The sequence below is a fragment of the Lepidochelys olivacea genome, assembly GCF_965140295.1.
Source record: "Lepidochelys olivacea isolate rLepOli2 genome assembly, chromosome: 1".
NCBI lineage: Eukaryota > Metazoa > Chordata > Testudines > Cheloniidae > Lepidochelys > Lepidochelys olivacea.
In genome coordinates, this window is record NC_140411.1 from 318,390,034 (window position 1) to 318,412,100 (window position 22,067).

The 22,067-nt window shown below is 41.5% G+C and overlaps 1 protein-coding gene across 6 annotated transcripts in view; it reads left to right on the forward strand.

Moving 5' to 3' along the window:
- BRD1 (bromodomain containing 1) overlaps nucleotides 1-22,067 on the forward strand; it is a 107,213-nt gene that overhangs the window by 48,908 nt on the left and 36,238 nt on the right. For 4 of the 6 annotated variants that reach the window (XM_084616700.1, XM_084616696.1, XM_084616697.1 and 1 more), the window contains 2 exons: nucleotides 612-872; nucleotides 9,258-9,746. In XM_084616700.1, coding sequence (XP_084472826.1) covers nucleotides 612-872; nucleotides 9,258-9,746 — 750 coding nt within the window. The remainder of the gene's footprint in view (nucleotides 1-611; nucleotides 873-9,257; nucleotides 9,747-22,067) is intronic. The other 2 variants (XM_084616698.1, XM_084616699.1) reach the window with 2 other exon arrangements.

Genomic DNA, 22,067 nt, shown 5'->3' on the forward strand with positions numbered 1-22,067 from the left:
ATGGGCATACTTGAGTAGTTCAGTGGGACTGTTTACATGCTTAAACGTATGTAAACGCTTAAGTAGCTTGCTGAATCAGAAGTATTTTTGTTTAGTGGTGTTACATGAAGCAGGATGCAAACAAACTCAATAATCGGTTATAATAATCAGTTGCACTTGTAATACGAGCAATCCCAAAAAGTCTTATTTTGACTTGTGCACTGAGAAAATAGTAAACGTAAGTCTATGAAAAGAGAAGAAATAACTATAGTGGGGAGGAATTAATAGTATTTGGTAGAACTATGGGTCAGGCGTCATTATACATCCTTTCTATTAGTATACCTCAGTCCTGACCTATAGAGTCCCTGCTATTCCAGTTCTGGATGTCTGAAGCAAAAAATGCTAACTAACAAGAGTTGTAGCAAATGGCATAGCAGGAATTTACACTAGCACCTTTTCACTAGTGATAGTGAGACTATAAAACTTGCTTCAACTTGTGGCCAAAGTCCGATTTTATTTTTATATTTTTAATTCCAAAACATGAAACTTAGCAAATATTTATTCTCCAAGTAGTTTTTGTAAAAAAAATTCTTATTAACAGATATCTTAAATTACACATGTTTTGACTTCAGTGGATAGGTTACTGAATCCAGCTAACAGAGTGCATATGTCCTTGGAAGAACAGCTGAGAGAGTTGTTAGAAAAACTTGATCTCACCTGTGCAATGAAATCCAGTGGGTCAAGGAGCAAACGAGCAAAGCTGTTAAAGAAAGAAATCAGCATTATTCGCAACAAACTAAGTCAACAACACAGCCAGCCTCCCCAGATAGAATCAGGTATTGGAAGTTTTGAAGAGGAAAGTGCAGCATTAGAACAAGAAGGTGAAGAAGAAGGTAAGATTTTAATTGGTGTTTACATCAGTACTATTTTGAACACTTTCAATTAGATATCCTACATTTGTCATGTAAATTACCACAGTAGAAAGTAATATTCTATTATGATCTGATTTCAGGACAGGTTTAATACACTGCAAATGAACTATACTGTTACCTTTAGTATGCATAAAATCTATTCTCTGGTTACTTTCCCCTTGCTCCTGCGAGAGAGAGATTTTTTTTTTAAAGAAAATACAACAAGAGGTAGCAAAATTAAACTTTTTAAAAAGTACTACTTTATACTGAAAGTTATGGGGCTCCGTATTTTTGAAAGTTGTGTTATTCATACTTAGGGTCTTTAATCCATGTGCAGCCACTTAACTTCAGGCACTCAATACTGAAAATTTTGGCCACTAAACACATCCTTTTGTAGTTCTTCCTTCTGACCCCTGCACTGTAGGCTGTTTTTTGTTTAATTTATTGATGATGGAATTTGCCAGAAATGAAGTAGAAGGTTGCAGAATATGAATATAATAAACAATAGGAAAGAAGGGTTGGGGGTAGAGTAGGGTTGACTGGAACGCCCAGTTGAAAAGGGACCCTGGTGGTTCCAGTCAGTACTGTTGACTGGGCCGCTGAAAGTCTAGTCAGCGGGGCTCAGGCAGGCTTCCTGCCCTAGTTCTGCGCAGCTCCTGGAAGCGGCCGGCATCTCTGGCTCCTAGGCGCAGGGGTGGCTACAGGGGTTCTACGTGCTGCCCCCACCCCGAGCACCGCCTCCACAGCTACCATTGGCACAGGCAGCACGCAGAACCCACTGATCTTTCCACCTAGGAATTGGACATGCCAGCCGCGTCCGGGAGCCACCTGAGGTAAGTGCTGCCCATCCAGAGCTCGCACCCCAATCCCCTGCCCCAGGTTGGAACCTCTCCCACACCTTAACTTCCTCCCAAAGCCCTCACCCCCGTCCTGCACCCGAACAGCCTTCCACAGCCTTAAACCCCATCCTGCACCCCAAGCTGAAGCCCTCACCCCTTCCCGCACCCCAACCCCCTGCCGCAGCCCGGTGAAAGTGAGTGAGGGTGGGGGGATGGAGTGAGCTGAGGGGGTCCTCAGAGGAAGGGGTGGTGCAGGGGACAGGGCAAGGGTGTTTGGTTTTGTGGGATTAGAAAATGGGGGAGGGGACGGGGGAGATTATGGTAGCCAGAATAAGATCATGTTTCAGAGTAGCAGCCATATTAGTCTGTATTCGCAAAAAGAAAAGGAGTACTTGTGGCACCTTAGAGATCATGTGTTTACATAGACTAGCTATTGTACACTTGAGGCTTGCAAGTCGTTTGAAAGCTGGTATTTAAAAAAAAAAAAATCAAATATCCTTAACTGTTCCATCACTTAGCCATCTTTGGAATTGCATGTTTGAGTCTCTTAGCTTGATAAAAATGTTTTTCAAAAGATATAAACTGTTGCAATATGGAGGCACAGTGTTAGAAAAATGTAACTACAACTGCAGTTGGCCTTCTCGTCTAATTCTGTGATTTCTGAGTACTCTTAGAATAGCTATTTTAATAATTTTAAGCAAATCTGATTCCTTAAATTATCTCCCTAATCTTGTTAAAACTGAAAACATTTGTTTCTGAACTTTCTTACTGACAGATAATTAAAACAGTAAAAAAAAAAAAAAAAATCAGATTGATTTAGATACATTTGAATCTTAAAATAGTCAAAAGATGCGTTTATAAATAAAGTGCATAGTGGTTAGACATATACTTATTACATATACCTGAAATAAATGTATTTTTAAAAAACGTGTTAACATAACTATTCAGAAGTGATGTAGTAGGTCAAAAGTACAGTTAAAAATTCATATACCTTTATGGATTTTAAATAGCTTAAATTTAAACTCTGGAATAGAAATGAGTTAGAAAAGAATTAGAAACATATTGCAAAACAGATATGAGAGATGCAGGCAAATAGATCCTGATAGTTGTTTTTAAAAATAAATAAATAAGTAAAAAACACAGCAGGTATTGACCAGGGAAGAGGAATTTTTACATTGTTAGTCTCTCAAAGTGCTATGGATTATCTGGTATGTTTATAATTCCATTTTGGATTTCTGACCACACAAAAAAGATCTCTATTCTTGAGAGTTATAATATTTGCAGAGTACCTCAGTAAAATTACAGCTTTGTAATATGTGGTTAAATCTTCCCTTTTGCTAGTTGCGTCCATTGGTAGTTCGATATTGTGTCTGTCTCTCATATATCACATTTTTCTTGCAAATTATTTGGATTTTATAAAGAGGAACAATATAAAACGTTCTTATCAAATCGGTGCTTAATAAGAAAGTTTACATCTTATTTTTAAAGATACCATTTGAACAGAATTCTTATTTTGGGATCCTGTCCTGAGTAATGACAGGTTTCAGAGTAACAGCCGTGTTAGTCTGTATTCGCAAAAAGAAAAGGAGTACTTGTGGCACCTTAAAGACTAACCAATTTATTTGAGCATAAGCTTTCGTGAGCTACAGCTCACTTCATCAGATCTCTAAGGTGCCACAAGTACTCCTTTCCTTTTTGTCCTGAGTAAGTTCACAAGAGAAGCACCAGATTCCACCTTGTTATGATTTGAATGCAACTGAGGGTATGACTACACTACGAAATTAGATCGATATTCAAGAAGTCGATTTTTAGAAATCTATTTTATACAGTAGATTGCGCATGTCCACTCTAAGCGGATTAAGTCAGTGGAGTGCATCCTCACTACCATGGCTAGCATCGACTTATGGAGCTATCCCACAGTTCCCGCATTCTCCTCTGCCCATTGGAATTCTGGGTTAAGCTCCCAGTTCCTGAAGGGGCAAAAACATTGTCACGGGTGGTTTTGGGTACATGTTGTCAGTTGCCCCCCTCCCCCGCCCCCCATGAAAGCAACGGCAGACAATCTTTCTGCGCCGTTTTTCCACGCAGACGCCATTACCACAGCAAGTGTGCAGCCGGCTCAGCTCAACTCACTCACTCCACCGCTGTTGTGTCCTGGGTGCTGCTGGCAGCAGACGGTGCACTAGGACTGCTAACTGTCGTCCTCCACTGCTTCTGCTGCAACTCTGCTCTGCTGCTATTGTCTCAATAGCGAATTTCTCCATGTTGTCTGTCGTGGGCTCCCCGGTACATGTTCTTCCTTGGGAAATGTGTGTGGTGCTAACAGTAATCCTCCACTGCTTCTGCTGCATCTCCACTCTCCTGCTCCCATGAATCCACCTTGCAGGTCCTCTTGTCGTTCTCTATAAATATCTATTCTCGTGGCATCCATCATCAGCCACCGCTTCCGCTGCAACTCTGCTCTCCTGCAGACGCCATACCACGGCAAGCATGGAGCCCGCTCAGATCACCGCAGCAATTATGAGCATTGTAAACACCTCGCACATTATCCTGCAGTATGTGCAGAACCAGAACCTGCAAAAGCAGGTGAAGAGGCGACGGCAGCGTGGTGATGAGAGTGATGAGGACATGGACACAGACGTCTCTCAAAGCACAGGTCCCGGCAGTTTGGACATCCTGGTGGCAACGGGGCAGGCTCATGCTATGGAACGCCGATTCTGGGCCCGGGAAAAAAGCACAGACTGGTGGAAGCACTTTAGGTCTGGGGTGATTCCCAGTGGCTGTAAATTTTTCACATGCGTAAGGGCACTTTCATGGAACTTTGTGACTTGCTTTCCCCTGTCGTGAAGCACAAGAATACCAAGATGAGAACAGCCCTCACAGTTCACAAGTGAGTGGCGATAGTCCTCTGGAAGCTTGCAATGCCATACAGCTACTGGTCAGTTGGGAATCAGTTTGGAGTGGGCAAATCTACTGTGGGGGCTGCTGTGATGCAAGTAGCCAATGCAGTCACTGAGCTGCTGCTATCAAGGGTAGTGACTCTGAAATGTGCAGGTCATAGTGGATGGCTTTGCTACGATGGGATTCCCTAACTGTGGTGGGGCGATAGACGGATCGCATATCCCTATCTTGGGACCGGACCACCTTGGCAGCTAGTACATAAACCACAAGGGGTACTTTTCAGTAGTGCTGCAAGCACTGGTGGATCACAAGGGACGTTTCACCAACATCAACGTGGGATGGCCGGGAAAGGTACATGACACTTGCATCTTCAGGAACTCTGGTATGTATGAACAGCTGCAGCAAGGGATTCACTTTCCAGACCAGAAAATAACCGTTGGGGATGTTGAAATGCCTACAGTTCTCCTTGGGGACCCAGCCTACCCCTTAATGCCATGGCTCATGAAACCATACGCAGGCACCCTGGACAGTAGTCAGGAGCTGTTCAACTATTGGCTGAGCAAGTGCAGAATGGTGGTAGAATGTGCATTTGGACGATTAAAAGCACGCTGGTGCAGTTTACTGACTCGGTTAGACCTCAGTGAAACCAATATTCTCATTGTTATTGCTGCTTGTTGTGTGCTCCACAATCTCTGAGAGAGTAAGGGGGAAACATTTATGGTGGGGTGGAAGGTTGAGGCAAATCGTCTGGCTGCTGATTATGCGCAGCCAGACACCAGGGCGATTAGACTAGTACAGCAGGGCGCCCTGTGCATCAGAGAAGCTTTGAAAACCAGTTTCATGACTGGCCAGGCTATGGTAGGAGAGTTCTGTTTGTTCTCCTTGATGAAAACCCGCCCCCTTGGTTCACTCTACTTGCCTGTAAGCCAACCGCCCTCCCCCCTTCGATCACTGCTTGCAGAGGCAATAAAGTCATTGTTGTTTCAAAATCATGCATTATTTATTAATTCATCACACACATAGGGGGATAACTGCCAAGGTAGCCTGGGAGGGGTGGGGGAAGAGGAAAGCACCAGGTGGGGTGGTGGATGACGGGAGGAGGGAAGGACAAGGCCACACTGCACTTCAAAACTTGAATGCCAGCCTTCTGTTGCTTGGGCAGTCCTCTGGGATGGTGTGGTTGGGTGCCTGGAGCACAGTCCTTCCCCACCTCCCCCGTGTTCTTGGGGGGTCTGAGTGAGGAGGCTATGGAAATTCGGGAGGAGGGTGAGCGGTTACACAGGCTGCAGCAGGGGTCCGTGCTCCTGCTACTTTTACTGCAGCTCCACCAGACACCAGAGCATGTCAGTTTGATCCCCCAGTAGCCTCAGCATTGCATCTTGCCTCCTCTCATCGCGCTGCCTCCACCTCTCATCGCGCTGCCTCCACCTCTCATCACGCTCGTCTTTTCTGTCTGCTTTCCTGAACTCTGACATTGTCTGCCTCCACGCATTCTGCTGAGCTATTTCAGTGTGGGAGGATTGCATGAGCTGAGAACATTTCACCATGAGTGCTTTTTTTCCCACCTTCTTATCTGCACTAGCCTCTGGGACGGAGATGATGGGGGGGCGTGTTGAAACATTTGCAGATGCAGGAGGGAAAAAAGGGAGAGGAGTATTTAAAAAGACACATTTTAGAGAAGAATGGGTAGACTCTTTCACAATGAAGCAAGCTGTTAACATTACATAGCACATGTGCAAGGTCTGATTTTGCCTCTTATATTGAGGGCCTGCTGGTTTGATGTGAGAGATCACACACGCAGGGCCAGGCAACAGAATTCGGCTTGCAGGCAGCCATGGTAAGCCACAGTCTTTCGGCTTCTTCAACCTTCATAACTTGGGAATGGTTTCAAATCTCAGTGCCCTCCTTTCCCATACCAAGCACCCGTTGAGTTGGCCATTTAAAAGGAGGGGCTGTGGTTTTTGGGTTAAAGTGCAGCACAAATCCAACTAACCCCCTTTCCTCCCCCCCAATTCTGTGGGATGATCACTCTCCTGAGGATAACACAGAGATATAAAGAACGGATGTCGCTTGAATGCCAGCGAACACCGGGAACATACGCTGCCATGCTTTCTTATGCAGTGATTCCAGACTACGTGCTACTGGCCTGCCATGGTAAAGTGTCCTACCATGGAGGATGGAATAAGGCTGCCCTCCCCAGAAACCTTTTGCAAAGGCTTTGGGAGTACTTTAAGGAGACCTTCATGGAGATGTCCCCGGAGGATTTCCGCCCCATCCCCAGACACATTAACAGACTTTTCCAGTAGCTGTACTGGCCGCGAGTGCATCCCAAGTCTTCAGGGCAAATTAATCATTAAACACGCTTGCTTTTAAACCATGTATTATATTTACAAAGGTACACTCACCAGAGGTGCCTTCTCTGGCTTCATGGTCCAGGAGCCCCCCTTGGGAGGGTTGGGAGGGTATTGGTTCCAGGGTGATAAACAGTTCCTGGCTGTCGGGAAGAACGGTTTCTCTGCTTGCCTCCTGTGCACTATCCTCCTCCTCCTCATCTTCCTCGTCCCCCAAATCCTCATCCCTGTTGCATGAGACTCCCCCCTTCAGGTGTCCACAGACAGGGGTGTGGTAGTGGTAGGCCGCGCCCCGCCCCCGAATTGAGCATGCAGCTCATCATAGAAGCGGTATGTCTGGGGCTCTGACCCAGAGCGACCATTTGCCTCTTTGTTTTTTTGGTAGGCTTGCCTGAGCTCCTTAATTTTCTGCTGCGGGTCCCTGTTGTAGCCTCTGTCGATCATGCCCTTGGAGATTTTTGCAAATATTTTGGCATTTTGTCTTTTGGAACGGAGTTCTGAGAGCACGGATTCATCTCCCCATACAGCGATCAGATCCAGTACCTCCCGTTTGGTCCATGCTGGAGCTCTTTTGCGATTCTGGGACTTCGTGGTCACCTGTGCTGATGAGCTCGCCACGGTGGCCAAACAGGAAATGAAATTCAAAAGTTCCTGGGGCTTTTCCTGTGTACCCGGCTAGTGCATCTGAGTTGAGAGTGCTGTCCAGAGCGGTCACAATGGAGCACTCTGGGATAGCTCCCGGAGGCCAATACTGTCGAATTGAGTCCACACTACCCCAGATTCGACCCGGCAATGGCGATTTCAGTGCTAATCCCCTCGTTGCGGAGTACAGAAATTGATTTTAAGAGCTCTTTAAGTCAACAAAAATGGCTTCGTCGTGTGGACAGGTGCAGGGTTAAATTGATCTAATGCTGCTAAATTCGACCTAAACTCGTAGTGTAGACCAGGGCTGAGATTTTAACATTTTAGGTGTTTCATTACTAATGCATAGATTGTGAACTAGTCAGAGGAAAGGTGGTCCTTTTTGAGTGTATAGAAAGCACTTACCATACTGCTATAGATAAACAATGACAAACTAATGAATTATCATTTAAGTCAATAGAATTCCAGACTTTCTGGCTGGTTTATGTGCAGTATACGTATGTAAACTTAAATCTGCATGAGATTAGTTAAATATGTTTTGATCCTTTTTGTGGTCTACACCAACGATTATTTTTGTGGTGCAACAAGTTACATTTGATTACATAAATGCTCACTTGTAAAGATATAGCCTTTTCATTTTGTTAGTGTAGCAATATATCTGTAGAGAAAGCAGATAGACGTCTCAACATGGGCTTTTTTTTTTAAAAGGAGTATAGAGGAAAGATGAATAATTTGTACACTTATCTGTTGCAAACTGTGGGTTGGGTAATTTTTGCTTGTTTTATTGAATTCTGTAGAGCAGAATTTTTTCTTCTGTCATTTGTGTTAGAGTATTTTCTAGTGCTAGTTTTATCTAAACATCCACAATGTGTGTCTTGCCATTCTACACCATGAAATTGAAAGAAAAGAAAAACAAAACAGAAGTCAGAATTGACATTTGGGTTGGATAGGGGGAAAGAAAAATTGGTAGAGGGGTGGTTTTTCTGATTTCTCCTGTAATGGCTGCAAAGATGTCTTTGCCAAGCATTTGTCAGTAACTATACGTTTTAAAATTTAAAACTGGTACCCATAACTGTAAAGCAGCTTTGCAGAACTTTCCAATTTGTGAATTTGGTAATAGTTTATAGCCCGCTATTACGGTTAATTTTGATAGGTTAAGCTATAAATGCAATTCTTAAAAATGGCTTTATTTGCTTTAAAAATGCTTTTCTTATTTAAATTAACGTAAACAGGTAAGATGAATATTTAAATTAGGAAAATGTATTTTATTCAGACTTTAATGTTAATGGTGAAATACTTGCATTACCAGATACAAATCATCTGCTACTCTACTTTTCTGTAAAAAGTTCTTGTACCTAAGATTTTAAATACCATTGCATGTAAGGTAAAAATACCTGCCCAGGTTTAAATTTTTAACACTAAATGTAAACACCTATTTTGTTAGAATCCCAGTATAAAACTAGGCACTACTAACTAGGATAGGTTGTTGCTAGCCAAACGTTTATGTATTTAAAATGTTATGGTTTGTTTCCAAACAACAATTATTTGATGAGCTGAACATTTATAGTGAGTGTTATAATAGATTTTATAACTACCAGTTTTCAAAAATCACACTCTATTTATAATTTTTTCAGGAGATAAATCTCCCCCTAAACTTGAACCATCAGATGCATTACCTCTTCCTTCAAACTTGGAGACTAATTCAGAACCACCAACCCTCAAACCAGTAGAACTCAATCCAGAGCAGAGTAAGCTTTACAAAAGAGTAAAATTTGATAATGAATTATATAGCACTTCCATTCAGAAAGAAATAAATGGACACACTCCAGAACACTTACTTGACAGTAATCTCAATGAGTCGACTGTTTCTGCTGTAGCTGAGTCATCAACTGATGTAAACAGACGTACATCCATTCTCTTCTGCAAATCAAAAAGTATAAGCCCCCCAAAGTCTGCAAAGAACACTGAAACCCAGCCAACTTCTCCACAGCTAGGGACCAAAACCTTTTTGTCTGTAGTCCTTCCAAGGTTGGAGACTCTTCTGCAGCCAAGGAAAAGATCAAGAAGTGCATGTGGAGATTCTGAGGTTGATGATGAGTCCCCTGTAAAGCGCTTGGATACAGGTAAATATTACAAAACTTACATATTGGTGGGCAGAAATATTGGAAGATAATACAGATAATACAACAGACATTTTAATATACATTTACTTTAAATAATTCTTTAATCATTTAAATTATTTCAACACTTCAGCATTTTTTCCTCACAGTTGAACCAAGTGCAGTTATGATTTAGGAAAGTTATTGGTTTGTTGCTGACAGTCCTTTGAGATGGCTTCTCAAATTTTTATTGCTGTAGTACAGACCTCTCTCTTTCTCTCTCTCAAAAAAAGGTTTTTTTTGTTATGCTTGCTTCCTATTATCTTTCCCTTGCATCCACTAGGGGAGACAAACAACTCACTTCCTCTGAAAAGACCACTGGTGAATCTACATTACATTTCTTTATAGGACATAAACATGAATCCCGCCCCATCAGCAGCCATCATTATACTCTCTCTGACTTTTTATTTTATATTTATCTCATGCCTTTTTACTTTGTATTAATTTTCCATCTAACGCCTTTCCTTTCTATGAAGCAAAAGTGATATGACTATAAGTTTAGAATGTGTGAGTGATAGCTATACAGAATGTTGTATCTGGAGTGTTAAAATCATAAGGCATTGTTGGCTTTTCTTTAGAAAATTCCTATTTTTAAGTGAAGATTTTTAAAAAGTAAAGCCATGCATAAGAAAATTGTAGGTGTCAAATATTTGAGCTAAAGGATCCAACTGTAAGATTACCATGGCTATATGTCACCTGGACTAGTTTTTTCAGAAATTTTATGAGGAACTTATTCTGTCCTGTGAAATGAAGTTGTGTAAGTTAATTATTTTTCTTGATAGTGTTTTTCTCAGTTATATTTGTAGTAGATACTTTGAATAGAACAAATGTATGGGGAGGTGGGAGAAGGATAAAGTAAGAAACTAGTAATATGTACTTTCCTTATGTTAGTCTTTAAAATTCTTGGTTTTTTTATATCCTCTGCCATTTGTCATGTTGATATATAGATTTTTATGTTTGAAACGTATGCATGATGTTAGTTCTGACTCCACTGAAACAAAATTGGATCTGCATAAAAAACTCATGCTGTGAAAGTATAATTTTAAAAAGTTTCTATTTACTGTTGAATTGAAGGGGGGAGGGCGGTTGGCTTGCAGGGAAGTGGAGTGAACCAATGGGGCGGGTTTTCATCAAGGAGAAACAAACGGAACTGTCACACCACCGTAGCCAGAAAATATAGGGGGAGGAAATTACAAGTAACACTTGGTGCAATTTTTAAATGATTTTTTTCCTGTAAAAATGCTTTTACAGACCTACTTGGAAACAACACTGACATCTGATTTGTTCTTTTGTAATAAGAAAGATTAATGTATTTTACATAAATACTGTGATACTAGATTGATGATTTGAATTCGGACAATGGATTAATCTGCACTGAAAGTCTATGGGGCTTCTTTCGCTACATGTTTACTCTCACCAATTGTTAATAGAAGTGCATAATGTATAATATGTACACAATATAGCATTGCTATATATTCTATATCCCAGATACAGAATGTACAGATTATCTATAGACCCACTTACAAAATTAATCCAAACATTTAAATTACATTTACAAAAGTTTATTGTATAGATTATTTAAAAAATCAAGAAATACAAACTGCAGTGTTTAGTTCTTACATTTATGTGATAATTTTACCAGTTATATTTTATGTAACAGTTGAAAAACAAAGTTTGTCTGAAATCCTAATTATTGTAAAATTCAGTTGTGACTTTCTGCTTAGATGCAAGGATTAACATCTTTGCTCCATTCGAGGCAATGGCAGAACTCTTTGTGACTTCAGTGAGGCCAGAATTTCACCCCAGATATTTTGGGTTTCAGAACTGTTTTACAGGGTTTTTTTTTAAAAATCTATTTGAGTGAGACAGTCTCACACTTTATTTTGAGTATCTTTATGGAATTAAGTAAATTGACTGGGGATAACATCTTTTACTTGCAATCAGTCTCACAGTTCAGAAATATTAGCTATATTACTCTAACCACATTAACAACTGATTGAGTAGTTAAAATAAAACCCTGAAGATGAAGAGAAATGCCTTCTTTAAAATAAAATTCCATTTAATAGAACTGTGCATTTTAAATCTATAAATATTTTTGTTGCTTAATCTCAAAGTACAAATATTTAAGATGCATTTTTATTTTTTATTTAGTTCATTTAGATGAATATATAGGTTTAGGTCCATACAAATCTAGACTTGAGTTAATTAGCAAGTTTTTCACTTAATCTTGAACATTGTTCAGGGGCTTATTGATTCAGAACTCCTACTGAAATAGCTCCTTGTTTTCCATTTTGTACCTATTTTACAATCTCCACTGCTGTTCTCTAAACAAAGTTTTTCTTTCCTGAATTGCCATCTTTTTGACAAAGTTCTTCATTAAAGTTTTCATACCTGTTTATCTCTTTCACATTAACTTGGATAAGTGATCAGTTTGTTGGAATTGGCTGCTGCCGTGGGCCATGATCCTTTAGAGAGGTCCAGTGCACAGACCCTTCCTTGTATCTTTGTGAAATCGAAATCTAGTTGAAATTGATTTCCTTTGCAGGTTCAGTGTCTTAAACTACTACAGAGTAGCATGTTAGTGTTCAATCAAAATGAAATGAAATTAAAAATACAGAAAATGCAGGAGTATGACATTTCTGTTTTCAGATTGATATTTTACTAAATTATTATTTCATGTTGATAGTCAAAATATTCATGTTCAAAAGACTTTTTGGTTTTTTATTCAGATGTACCTTTTGAAAATCATGAAGTCATAGACAAGTTCTGCTTAAAGGTGTTCTTCTATGATTACATTCCTCGTGTTTCTCCTAGTACAGATCAACATTCGTAGTAATTGGAAGATAAACCAGTATAATAATTTTTTCAGTTTAATTAGTATGAGTATTAAATGAAATCTTTTTGTATTATAGGAATATAATGAGCAATTTAACAAAAGCTGTATATTTTCTGTACTATATATCAAATGTTCAAGGCTGCGGTAGCCTCTGGTGGGAAAGTGAAGTGATCGAATGGTGGTCCCAGGTTTTTTGCTGTCAACATCTCGTCTCCCCCATTACTCTTACTTAAGTCTGTGCGCTGCCAGCTCTTGTTCTTCAAAGTCATTTCTTATCTGTCCACATAAGATATTGGCACTTCTTCCCACACTATTCCACTATGCCTTGTATTTTGCCCTATGCCCCTTACACTGTGCAGACTCCTTCTTGAAATCTTACTTTTTCATGTAGTTTCTTGAGCAATAGAAAAATCATAGCCATATTTAGGTACTCTTCCCTTCCTCTTTTCCTCTTGCCAGATAATGAGTTCTTCCTGTATTTTTAATTCATGTATTTATGGTAATTAGAATAAGCTCTCTAAAGCAAGGTCATTGTCTTTACTAGTCAATGTTAAGAGACAGGACTGCTGGTCTGTTTGGTATGACAGTTTCTGTGTTTTATGATTTTCTAATAAAATAGAAATAAATTAATGTAAAATAAGTAATGTTTTGGGGAATAGATGGTAATATACGAAACATCAAAATATTATCTTTTGAGAGGTCTAAAACCAGTCAGTTTTAGTGATACCATTCTTTACTTCTGCTTCTGATCTCTTATCTCCCAGAGAGATCTTAATCCCTCCTGTCCTTCAAAAAATAGCTTAACTCTCCATACATAAAACTTCTAAGATGGCGTTAAGGTTGAAAGTAGATAGCATTGACTTGGTTGTTGAAGCCTTGCCAAGAAGGCTGGTATTATCAAACGAACATTAGAAGATGGTAGAAAAAAATTACAAGAATTGTGTAGGACTCCTTTGTGGAGGAGAGTGAGAGGGAAAGCTTTTTAAAAAGCTAGAAAATCGTAAGTTAGTTTTAACTTGTACAGGAATTTTTAAAAATTGGCTTGTTCCCTTTTTGATGCATTGTGACATATTGAGAGAAGTTGAAAGGTATATAAAAACCACTTGCTTGTTCTTGGAGTGCTTGCTCATGTCGTTTCCATTCTAGGTGTGTGCGCACCCACGTGCGCGGTCGTCGGAGATTTTCGCCTTAGCAGTAACCATAGGGCCAGCTGTGGCGTCCCCTTGAGTGTTGCGCCCAGGCGCTGGTATATCAGGCACCATTGGCCCTATCCCCTCTCAGTTCCTTCTTACTGCCCATGGTGGTTAGTTGGTGCGCTTTTCCTTGCTTAGCAAGGGCTATCAGTTTTTTTTCTCCTTTGGACTTCATTCCTTAAGGCCTTGTATAGAATTAATTCTTCAGTAGTTAGTGTTAAGTACCTGTTAAGTGTCTAGTTGTTAGTAGTTAGAGTCCCAGAGGGGACTTTGCCCCTGGTGGGCATGCTCCGGTCTCTGGGGTTCAAGCCCTACACAGAGCTTGAACAGGCCTATGCCTATTAGTGACTCCCAGCTTTGGGGGGAGGCGCACATAAGAGAAGTGCCGTATCTGCAGAAACTTTCGGCCCAGCATGCAGCAAGAGCGGGACATTCGACTTCAGGCTTTTCTGATGGAGTCCGCCCTCCATCCGGCCTCTGAGCTGTCTCGGCATCGGTGCGACGTGCACCCCCGGCACCGAGCTCCATTCGGCACGGTTCTGGCCGCCTCCACTGCCATGGCTGTGGCAGTCTCATCCAGGGTCTGCTAGAAGAAGGGACAGAGACACTGGGTTTAGTCATCGCCTCCATTCTGCCTCCCGCTCACTTGCGCAGCCTGGCCTAGCGAATTGTCCGGAGGGCAGAAGTGCTCATTTTGATGGCGCTCAAGAGCGACGACCCAGCCAATTCCCCAGATCCACTGTTCCTTTTCCTCAACCACCTTCACCCCTACCGTTCGGCCTGGTCGTGGGTCACCTCGGACCTCTGGATACTGTACATAGTATCTCAGGGCTAAACCCTGCAATTTTCGGCCACCACTCCCTCCCACAGCCCCTTTTCCCTGTCCCTCTTCAGGGATCCTTCTCACGAGCAACTCCTTATGTGGCTGGGGGCAGTAGAGGAGGACACGAAAGGGAAAGTGTTCTACTCCTAGTACTACTTAATCCTGAAAGCAAAAGGAGTCCTCAGACCCATACTGGACCTGTGTTGCCTCACAAGTCTCTCAAGAATTTGACGTTTCCCTGGGTTCCATCATCTCCTCCAGGAGATTAGTACACCGCTCTCAATTTACCGGATGCTTATTTCCATATTCCTGGGTCACAGAAGTTTTTTTTGGCTTCATAGTGAGCAGGCACGACTTTCAGTTCATGGTGCTGCCCTTTGACTTATCTTCGGCCCCAATGGTGTTCTCAAAAGGCCTGGCTCCAGTGGCGACTTAAATGAGACATTGAGGGGTCCAGATTTTCCTGTATCTTGATGACTGGCTTATCAAGGGCAGGTCTCAGGAGCAGGTGCAGAGGAGCCTCAATCTGGTGAGTTCGACTTGTCACGATTTGGGCTTGCTAATAAACATTAAAAAGTCCGCATTAATGCCAGTCCAGCACATAGAATTCATAAGGAAGATCCTCGATTCCATGCAAGCCAGGGCCTTCCTTCCGGAAGTGTGTTTTCAGACCATGTCGTACTTGATCTCCCATTTAAAGAACCACCTGTTCGCTGCGGCCCACACCTGCCTATGTCTGATGGGCCAAGTGGTCGCCCATGCTGGCTCCATTTATGACCTCTGCAAGCATAGCTGGCCTCGGTCTATATCCCCAGCAGACCCAGGTTGGACTGGGAGGTCAGGGTGCCGAACCATATCCTGTTGTCCTTGCAATGGTGATTGGATCCCAAGTCGGTGCTGCAGGGAGTTCCCTTCACAGCTCTGTCTCTGTTGCTTGAACCTGGTCTCCTGACGATTTGGATCTGGGCTGGGAGGCCCACCTGGACGAGCTAAGCACTCACAGCCACTGGCTGTGGGACAATCTCACCCTCCATATCAACATCAGGGAGCTCAGGGTGGTTCACCTCGCCTGCCAGGCTTTCTTGCCCCACCTGAAAGGCAAGGTGGTACAGGTCCTGACGGACAACAGCGCCACGATGTATTACATCAACAGACAGGGCGTTGCCAGGTCCTCAGCCCTTTGTCAAAAGGTGCTCAGCTTTTGGGACTTTTGTGTGCAGCATGCCATTCATCTGGTCGCCAGCCACCTGCCAGGCACCAGGAACGTCTTGGCGGATCACCTCAGCAGGACCTTCTCATCTTGCCACAAATGGTCACTCCATCCAGAGATGGTCAACATAATCTTCTAGAGGTCGTGGACTCCCCCAGGACCTGTTCGCATCCAGGCAGAACAGAAAGTGACACGTGTTAAGTTTGATTTGGGGTCTGGACAGAGGTTCCCTTTTGGACGTCCTTTTTTATTCCATGGTTGGGAGCACTGATGTATTCCTTCCTGCCAGTGCCACAGGGTCCTTGTGAAGGTGAAGTAGGACAGAGTGACGGTTATCCTGGTAGCTCCCGCATGGCCCGTCAGCACTGGTTCGGCATGTTGCTGAGCCTTTTGGCAGCCACGCCTCCTCCGCTGTCTCTTTGGCTGTATCTGCTGTCCCAGAACCATGGCACTCCTCTGCATCCAAACCTGGCAGTGCTGCACTTGACAGCTTGGCTACTGCATGGCTAAGCACGGACGAGTGGGCATGTTCAACCTGTGTCCAACAGGTCTTGCTGGGTAGCAGAAATCCTCCACCAGGGCAACCTACCTGGCTAAATGGAAAAGGTTCGAGTGCTGGGCCTCGAAGCGACGCATCTTAGGGCTGAGTAGGCTTCGCTGCAGGACATATTGGATTATCTGCTGCATCTCAAACGCTAGGGGTTGTCCATCTCTTTGATCAAGGTCCACCTGTCCACCATTTTGGCATTGTGTCCTCCATTCCAGGGCAAGTCTCTCTTCGCCCAGCCTATGACAGCATGTTTTTTGAAGGGTCTGGAATGCCTCTATCCACACATCCGGGATCCTCCCCTCTCCCCCTGCCTCGGGACCTGAATTTTGTGCTGTGAAGGCTTGTCGGACCTCCCTTTGAGTGTGTGGCTTCCTGCTTCCTGCTGCTTCTCTCCCTGAAGGTTTAGTTCCTGGTTGCCATAACGGATGTCTGAGATCGGGGCACTCATCTCTGAGCTGTCTTATATGATCTTCTAGAAGAACACGGTCCAGCTGCGCCCGTGTTCGGTGTTTCTGCCCAAGGTCATTTCTCAGTTTCATACTGGTCAGGACATATAGTTACTGGTCTTCTGTCCGAAGCCCCATGCATCTGATGAGGAACTCAGGCTTCACACCCTGGACGTCAGGAGGGCGTTGGCATTTTACATAGATAGAATGAAGCAGTTCCGTAAGTCAACGTAGTTGTTGTTCATTGCTGTGACAGACAGGATGAAAGGTCGTCCGGTGTCTGCTCAGAGAATCTCACCCTGGATTACAGTCCGCATCCGCTACTGCTAAGAGCTGGCAAAGGTGTCCCTGATGGCGATCCAAGAGATCTGTTGAGCCGCTCTCTGGTTGTCCGTCCACATGTTCGCATCACATTACACGCTGACCCAACAAGCTCAAGATGATGCTGGCTTTGGCCGAGCTGTGCTGAAAGATGCAAGGCTTTGAACTCTGAGCCCACCTCCATTGATACTGCTTGTGAGTCACCTAGAATAGAATTGACATGAGCAAGTACTCGAAGAAGAAAAAACGGTTACCTATCTTTTGTAACTGTTGTTCTTTGAGATGTGTTGCTCATGTCCATTCCATTGCCCACCCTCCTGACTTTCTGTTGGAGTTGTCGGCAAGAAGGAATTGAGAGGGCGTAGGGCCTGTGGCGCCTGACGTGCCAGCGCATGGGTGTGACACTCAGGGGGGCACAACGGGCGGCCCTATGGATACCGCTCAGGTAAAAATCTCCAATGACCGCACATGTGGGCGCACACACACCTAGAATGGAATGGAGTTGAGCAACACATCTCGAAGAACAACAGTTACAAGAGGTGGTGTGTTTGTTTTTTTACCTTAGCCGATATTTCTAAGTCAAATTTTGTCTTCCCCTGGTTTTGCTGGAGAACTGCTTGGGAAGTAGGTGTATATGAGGTGTGTGCAGTGAACTGTCACACCTTACTTAATTGGAGGGACAAGGATGTGGAATATTTAACAAAGATGTCATTTGTCCCAGGTGTTCATTAGGAAGAAGTATTGGTAAAAACAAGGTTTTTATCACTGTCTAAAAATCCTTTAACCCTCTTAGTGGCTGTTTTCAGTCTCTTGTGATGTCATAATTCCCTTAGTTTTCCAGTCATTTTAGGCTTGGTCTACACTAGCAATTTGTGTTTGCTATAACTGCGTTGCTGAGCAGTGCAGTTATGCTAACCTAACTCCTGGTGCAGACTCTTGTTGACATAGCTACTGATTCTCAGGGAGGTGGATTACCTACGCTAATGGGAGAAGCCCTCCTGTTGCCATAGGTAGCATCTTCACTGAAGCGCTATAGTGGTGCATCGGTGCAGCTGCGCCGCTCTGGCCTTTTAAGTGTAGATAAGCCCAGAGTCTTTCTTTGTAGATAGAGCCTCAGTTACTAATGTAAAAATGAAACAAAAAAAACTATTTTTGTCAGAAGTTTTACATGTGTTTTTTTTTTTTTTTTTTAAAGGTGGGGGAATAAACCCCATCTTATTTTTCCTTTGCCATTCACTGGTCTACAGCTGCCCAGCTCTGAAGGCAGAGCCGCCACCGGCAGCAGCACAGAAGTGACAGGTTGCAGTACTGCAACCCCTCGCCCCACAATCTTCTGATCCCCCCCACAACTCCTTTTTGGGTCAGAACCCCTGCAATTACAACGCTGTGAAATTTCAGATTTAAATAGCTGAAATCATGAATTTAACGATTTTTAAGGTTCTGTGACCTTGAAATTGACCAAAATGGATCATCAATTTGGTAGGGCCCTACTTATTGGTGTAAACAAAGACTTCAGTCTTGGGCCATGGAATTTATAACACATAACATGGTAAAAAGACATGCATATAAAAAACAAATTTTAAAGCTAATGCTCTGTGTTGATATTGATGAAATTTGACCCGCAGCCTGTCCAGTGTAGCGACATCTTCATTTTTATTTAGCTTCATCTGTGGATTTTTAATTTTTTTTTTTAAGTGTGGTGTTTTTTTTCCCCCTAAAGCAGAGGGAGGTTGTCTTGTCTTGTCTTGGTGTGTGTGTTTGACTTGGGGCTGGTTTAAAATGCAAAAAAAATTGTTCATTTCCAAGCACAAAACACTTTGGTTCAAATGCTGATCTTATATATGCAACATAAAGCTCCCTGTGCCTCAGGTAAGAAATAAAGTTGCACATGCATATCTAAGGTCCTATGTTGATTCTCTTTTGGTAAATTTTGAAGCCCTAAGTTATGCACAGCTAATTGGAAGAATCAATTGATTTAACATTCCAAGATGGCTTAATGTGTCCCTGTGTCCAAATTTGGAAAAGTTTATCAGCTAACAGTAAAAATACTGACTGTTAAAACTGCTGATGCACTTCTTGGATCCTTTTATCTTGTATTAAAAATAAATACTCTGAAATTTAATTTCTTTTCTTTTCTCTAAAGATGGCCATTGTTGTGAAATAAAAGAGCTTCTTTTAGAAAGTCTGCTATAAAATTCAGCCATTTAAATCCTTAGGAAAGTTGGTTGAAAACAAAAATTCCTGTTCCACAGGAAATTCTGAAATTAAAAAAAAATTATTTCAAAATTGAACAAAAAACTAAATTTCCAGCAGAATGGGAATTTCAAATTTTCATTTTAAAAACAGTCAAAATGACATTTAGTTTTGACTTTTTCTAAAAGTTTCCAAGGCTCCCTGAGCTGTATACAGTCCTAGCAGACCCTGAGGTGGGGAGCCTAGGAGCCAAGCAACTTGGAAATCCTGAGAGCCCCTGCTCTGGACCAGTCCACCTCCTGAGATGACAGGGAGCTAGAGATCCTGGTACTCCAAAGAGCTTGGGAGACTGGTCTGCCAAGGAACAAGGCAAGCAAACTGGCAGGAAGTCAGGCGGGTTTCTAATAGAAATGTTTATTTTGATGAATTTGTATTTTCCAACAGAAAAGCATTCCTTCTGAAATTTTCCAGCCAGCTCTGGTGGTTGGTTATGGCTAAAACCAAAACATTTCTATTAGGTTTTTTTTTCTTTTTTGGCAGTGGGGTGGTGTGCATGTGCGTGCATTTTGAATTTAAAAGTTGCTTGGGTCCCCTGTGCAAAAGAGACCAATTTGTAAGAAAATAAAAACAACATAACACAGACATATGTTCAATAATTTCATGTTTGCTTTGTCCTCTAATGCCTTTTTGAAGTTTAGATGAAGAATTCTAGTACGCCCAATAATTTATCAAAATTTGTTTATCAAAATGGATTTAGTTAAAACAGTGAAAATTTATAGTACTTAGTGTATATGGGAGAAAAAAAGTTAAAATAAACCTTTTATGTCATACAATGTGTTCAGTGGCATTTATGAGAAGTTATGCTCCTGTGATATTTATTTCATTTTTAAAGATTCTTAGTAATAGGTAGTATTTTTATCTTTAATCTTTTTACTTTACTAAATTTTTAATTAAAAGCAGCATAAGTGAGGGGAATTCTATGTACCAGTACGCAAATGTGTAGATAGTTTTCTGTTTTGTTTGAAAGCTTGTGAAATATGTGCATGAAATACTTAAACATAAATAAGTATACAGCTTAACATTTCAAAAATTGTTCTTGTTATAGTTCTTAAACTTCTTTACCTTTTTTGAAAATATTTTCTAAGGTAGATTATTTTTCAAGACTTGTTAATTATTGACCCTCTGAAAATTTACTAGAGTTGAATTATATTTTCTTAAATCATTGTAACTTAAATAATTTTGTAATGGTAAGAAATGTTTCATGTTTCTTGATGCTACAGGTTGTGGTGATCCTCTAGGTTTAGTTTTATGGTGAGTAGTAAAATACTATGGGCATCTAGGTGAATGCAGCAGTGCTACTGAATTGCTATTTATTATTTTGTGGTGCACATGGAATATAAACAGTGAATTGAGAATTGCCCTGTTCATGTAAAGGTATAGAAGCCAATGAATTGTGGAGGTGAATATAACCCTCATGAAATGGGGGTATGCTGTTGCATCTTGATCCCAAATAACTGCATTTTCAAGACCTGTTATAAATATTTCACTTTAAATTCACAAATTGGTATACTTATCTGCAATTTCATACTCTTCAGTGCCTACGTCAAATGTATAAAGTACCAGTGATAACCAAAATCACAGTTGTTTGGCTTGTGTAAACTAAAGAATAATTATAGAATATATTTATTTGCATAAAGGTTTGATTTTTTTTTAAGAGGGGGCATGTGTGTGTTTTTAACATAGGATCCAATCGTACAAATTAAGTGGCGCTACCCATATGCATAAAGTTACTCATTCACATATTTGCAGGATCAGGGCCTGTATATGTGTGTGTTTGTGAGTAAATAATATGGAGTGGTGGAAATAAATTCTTCCACATGTGGGGTGTGTCAAATATATAAATTATATTCAGGAAATCTTTGTGTACACCTCACACACATGTGGGAATGATATATTTGTATTTATCTGGTATCAGTGGTCCTCTCACTTGTATTCTGCCCCTTAATTCATCTCCACCAGGACTGCTACTAACATACCAAACTTCTGAATAGCTTCTGAACTGCCATTTTTTATGAACAGACTGCTCAAATGTTTTTCGCCTCCATTCCCCATCTTGAAATACGAATTTCTGTCATTGAAAGATTATATTGTCTCTGGACCAGTGAAAGGTTTGCAGCTTAATTATACAATCACAGGTGGAGATATCTATGAGGTAAATTGTGGGGCCATGTATCACACACCTCTAATTACCTGGTATTTGCTCTGCCTGTGAATCCTTCTCCCCCCAAACTTAATTCTAATATTCCAAACTTTGGATCAGCTACTGCTTTATTTAAAAAAAAACAAACAAACCAGATTCAACCAATGTCCTTGTATTTTCTCCCTTTACCCATCACAAAGTAAAATCACAATCTGAGATGGAGGAGGGGGGTTATTCAATCCTAAAGCAGTAACAGGTTATATTTCCCTATTTTTTTTTTACTCTGCAGGACTAGAAATTTAGTTTTATAGCAGTGTGAAGGGAGAATTCTCTGTGTTCGATTGGGAGGTGCATCGTTTTGCTTCTAACGTCTCAAGTTACCTTTTAAGCAATGACATTTTTATGTGTAGAAAAGTTTAGGTCATTTTTGGAGATGTTTTTAAATTCATTATTTATATTTTTCCCTCCCATCATTTGTGTAGTAACTAGGCATTGGCTTGAAGGTAGAGGGAT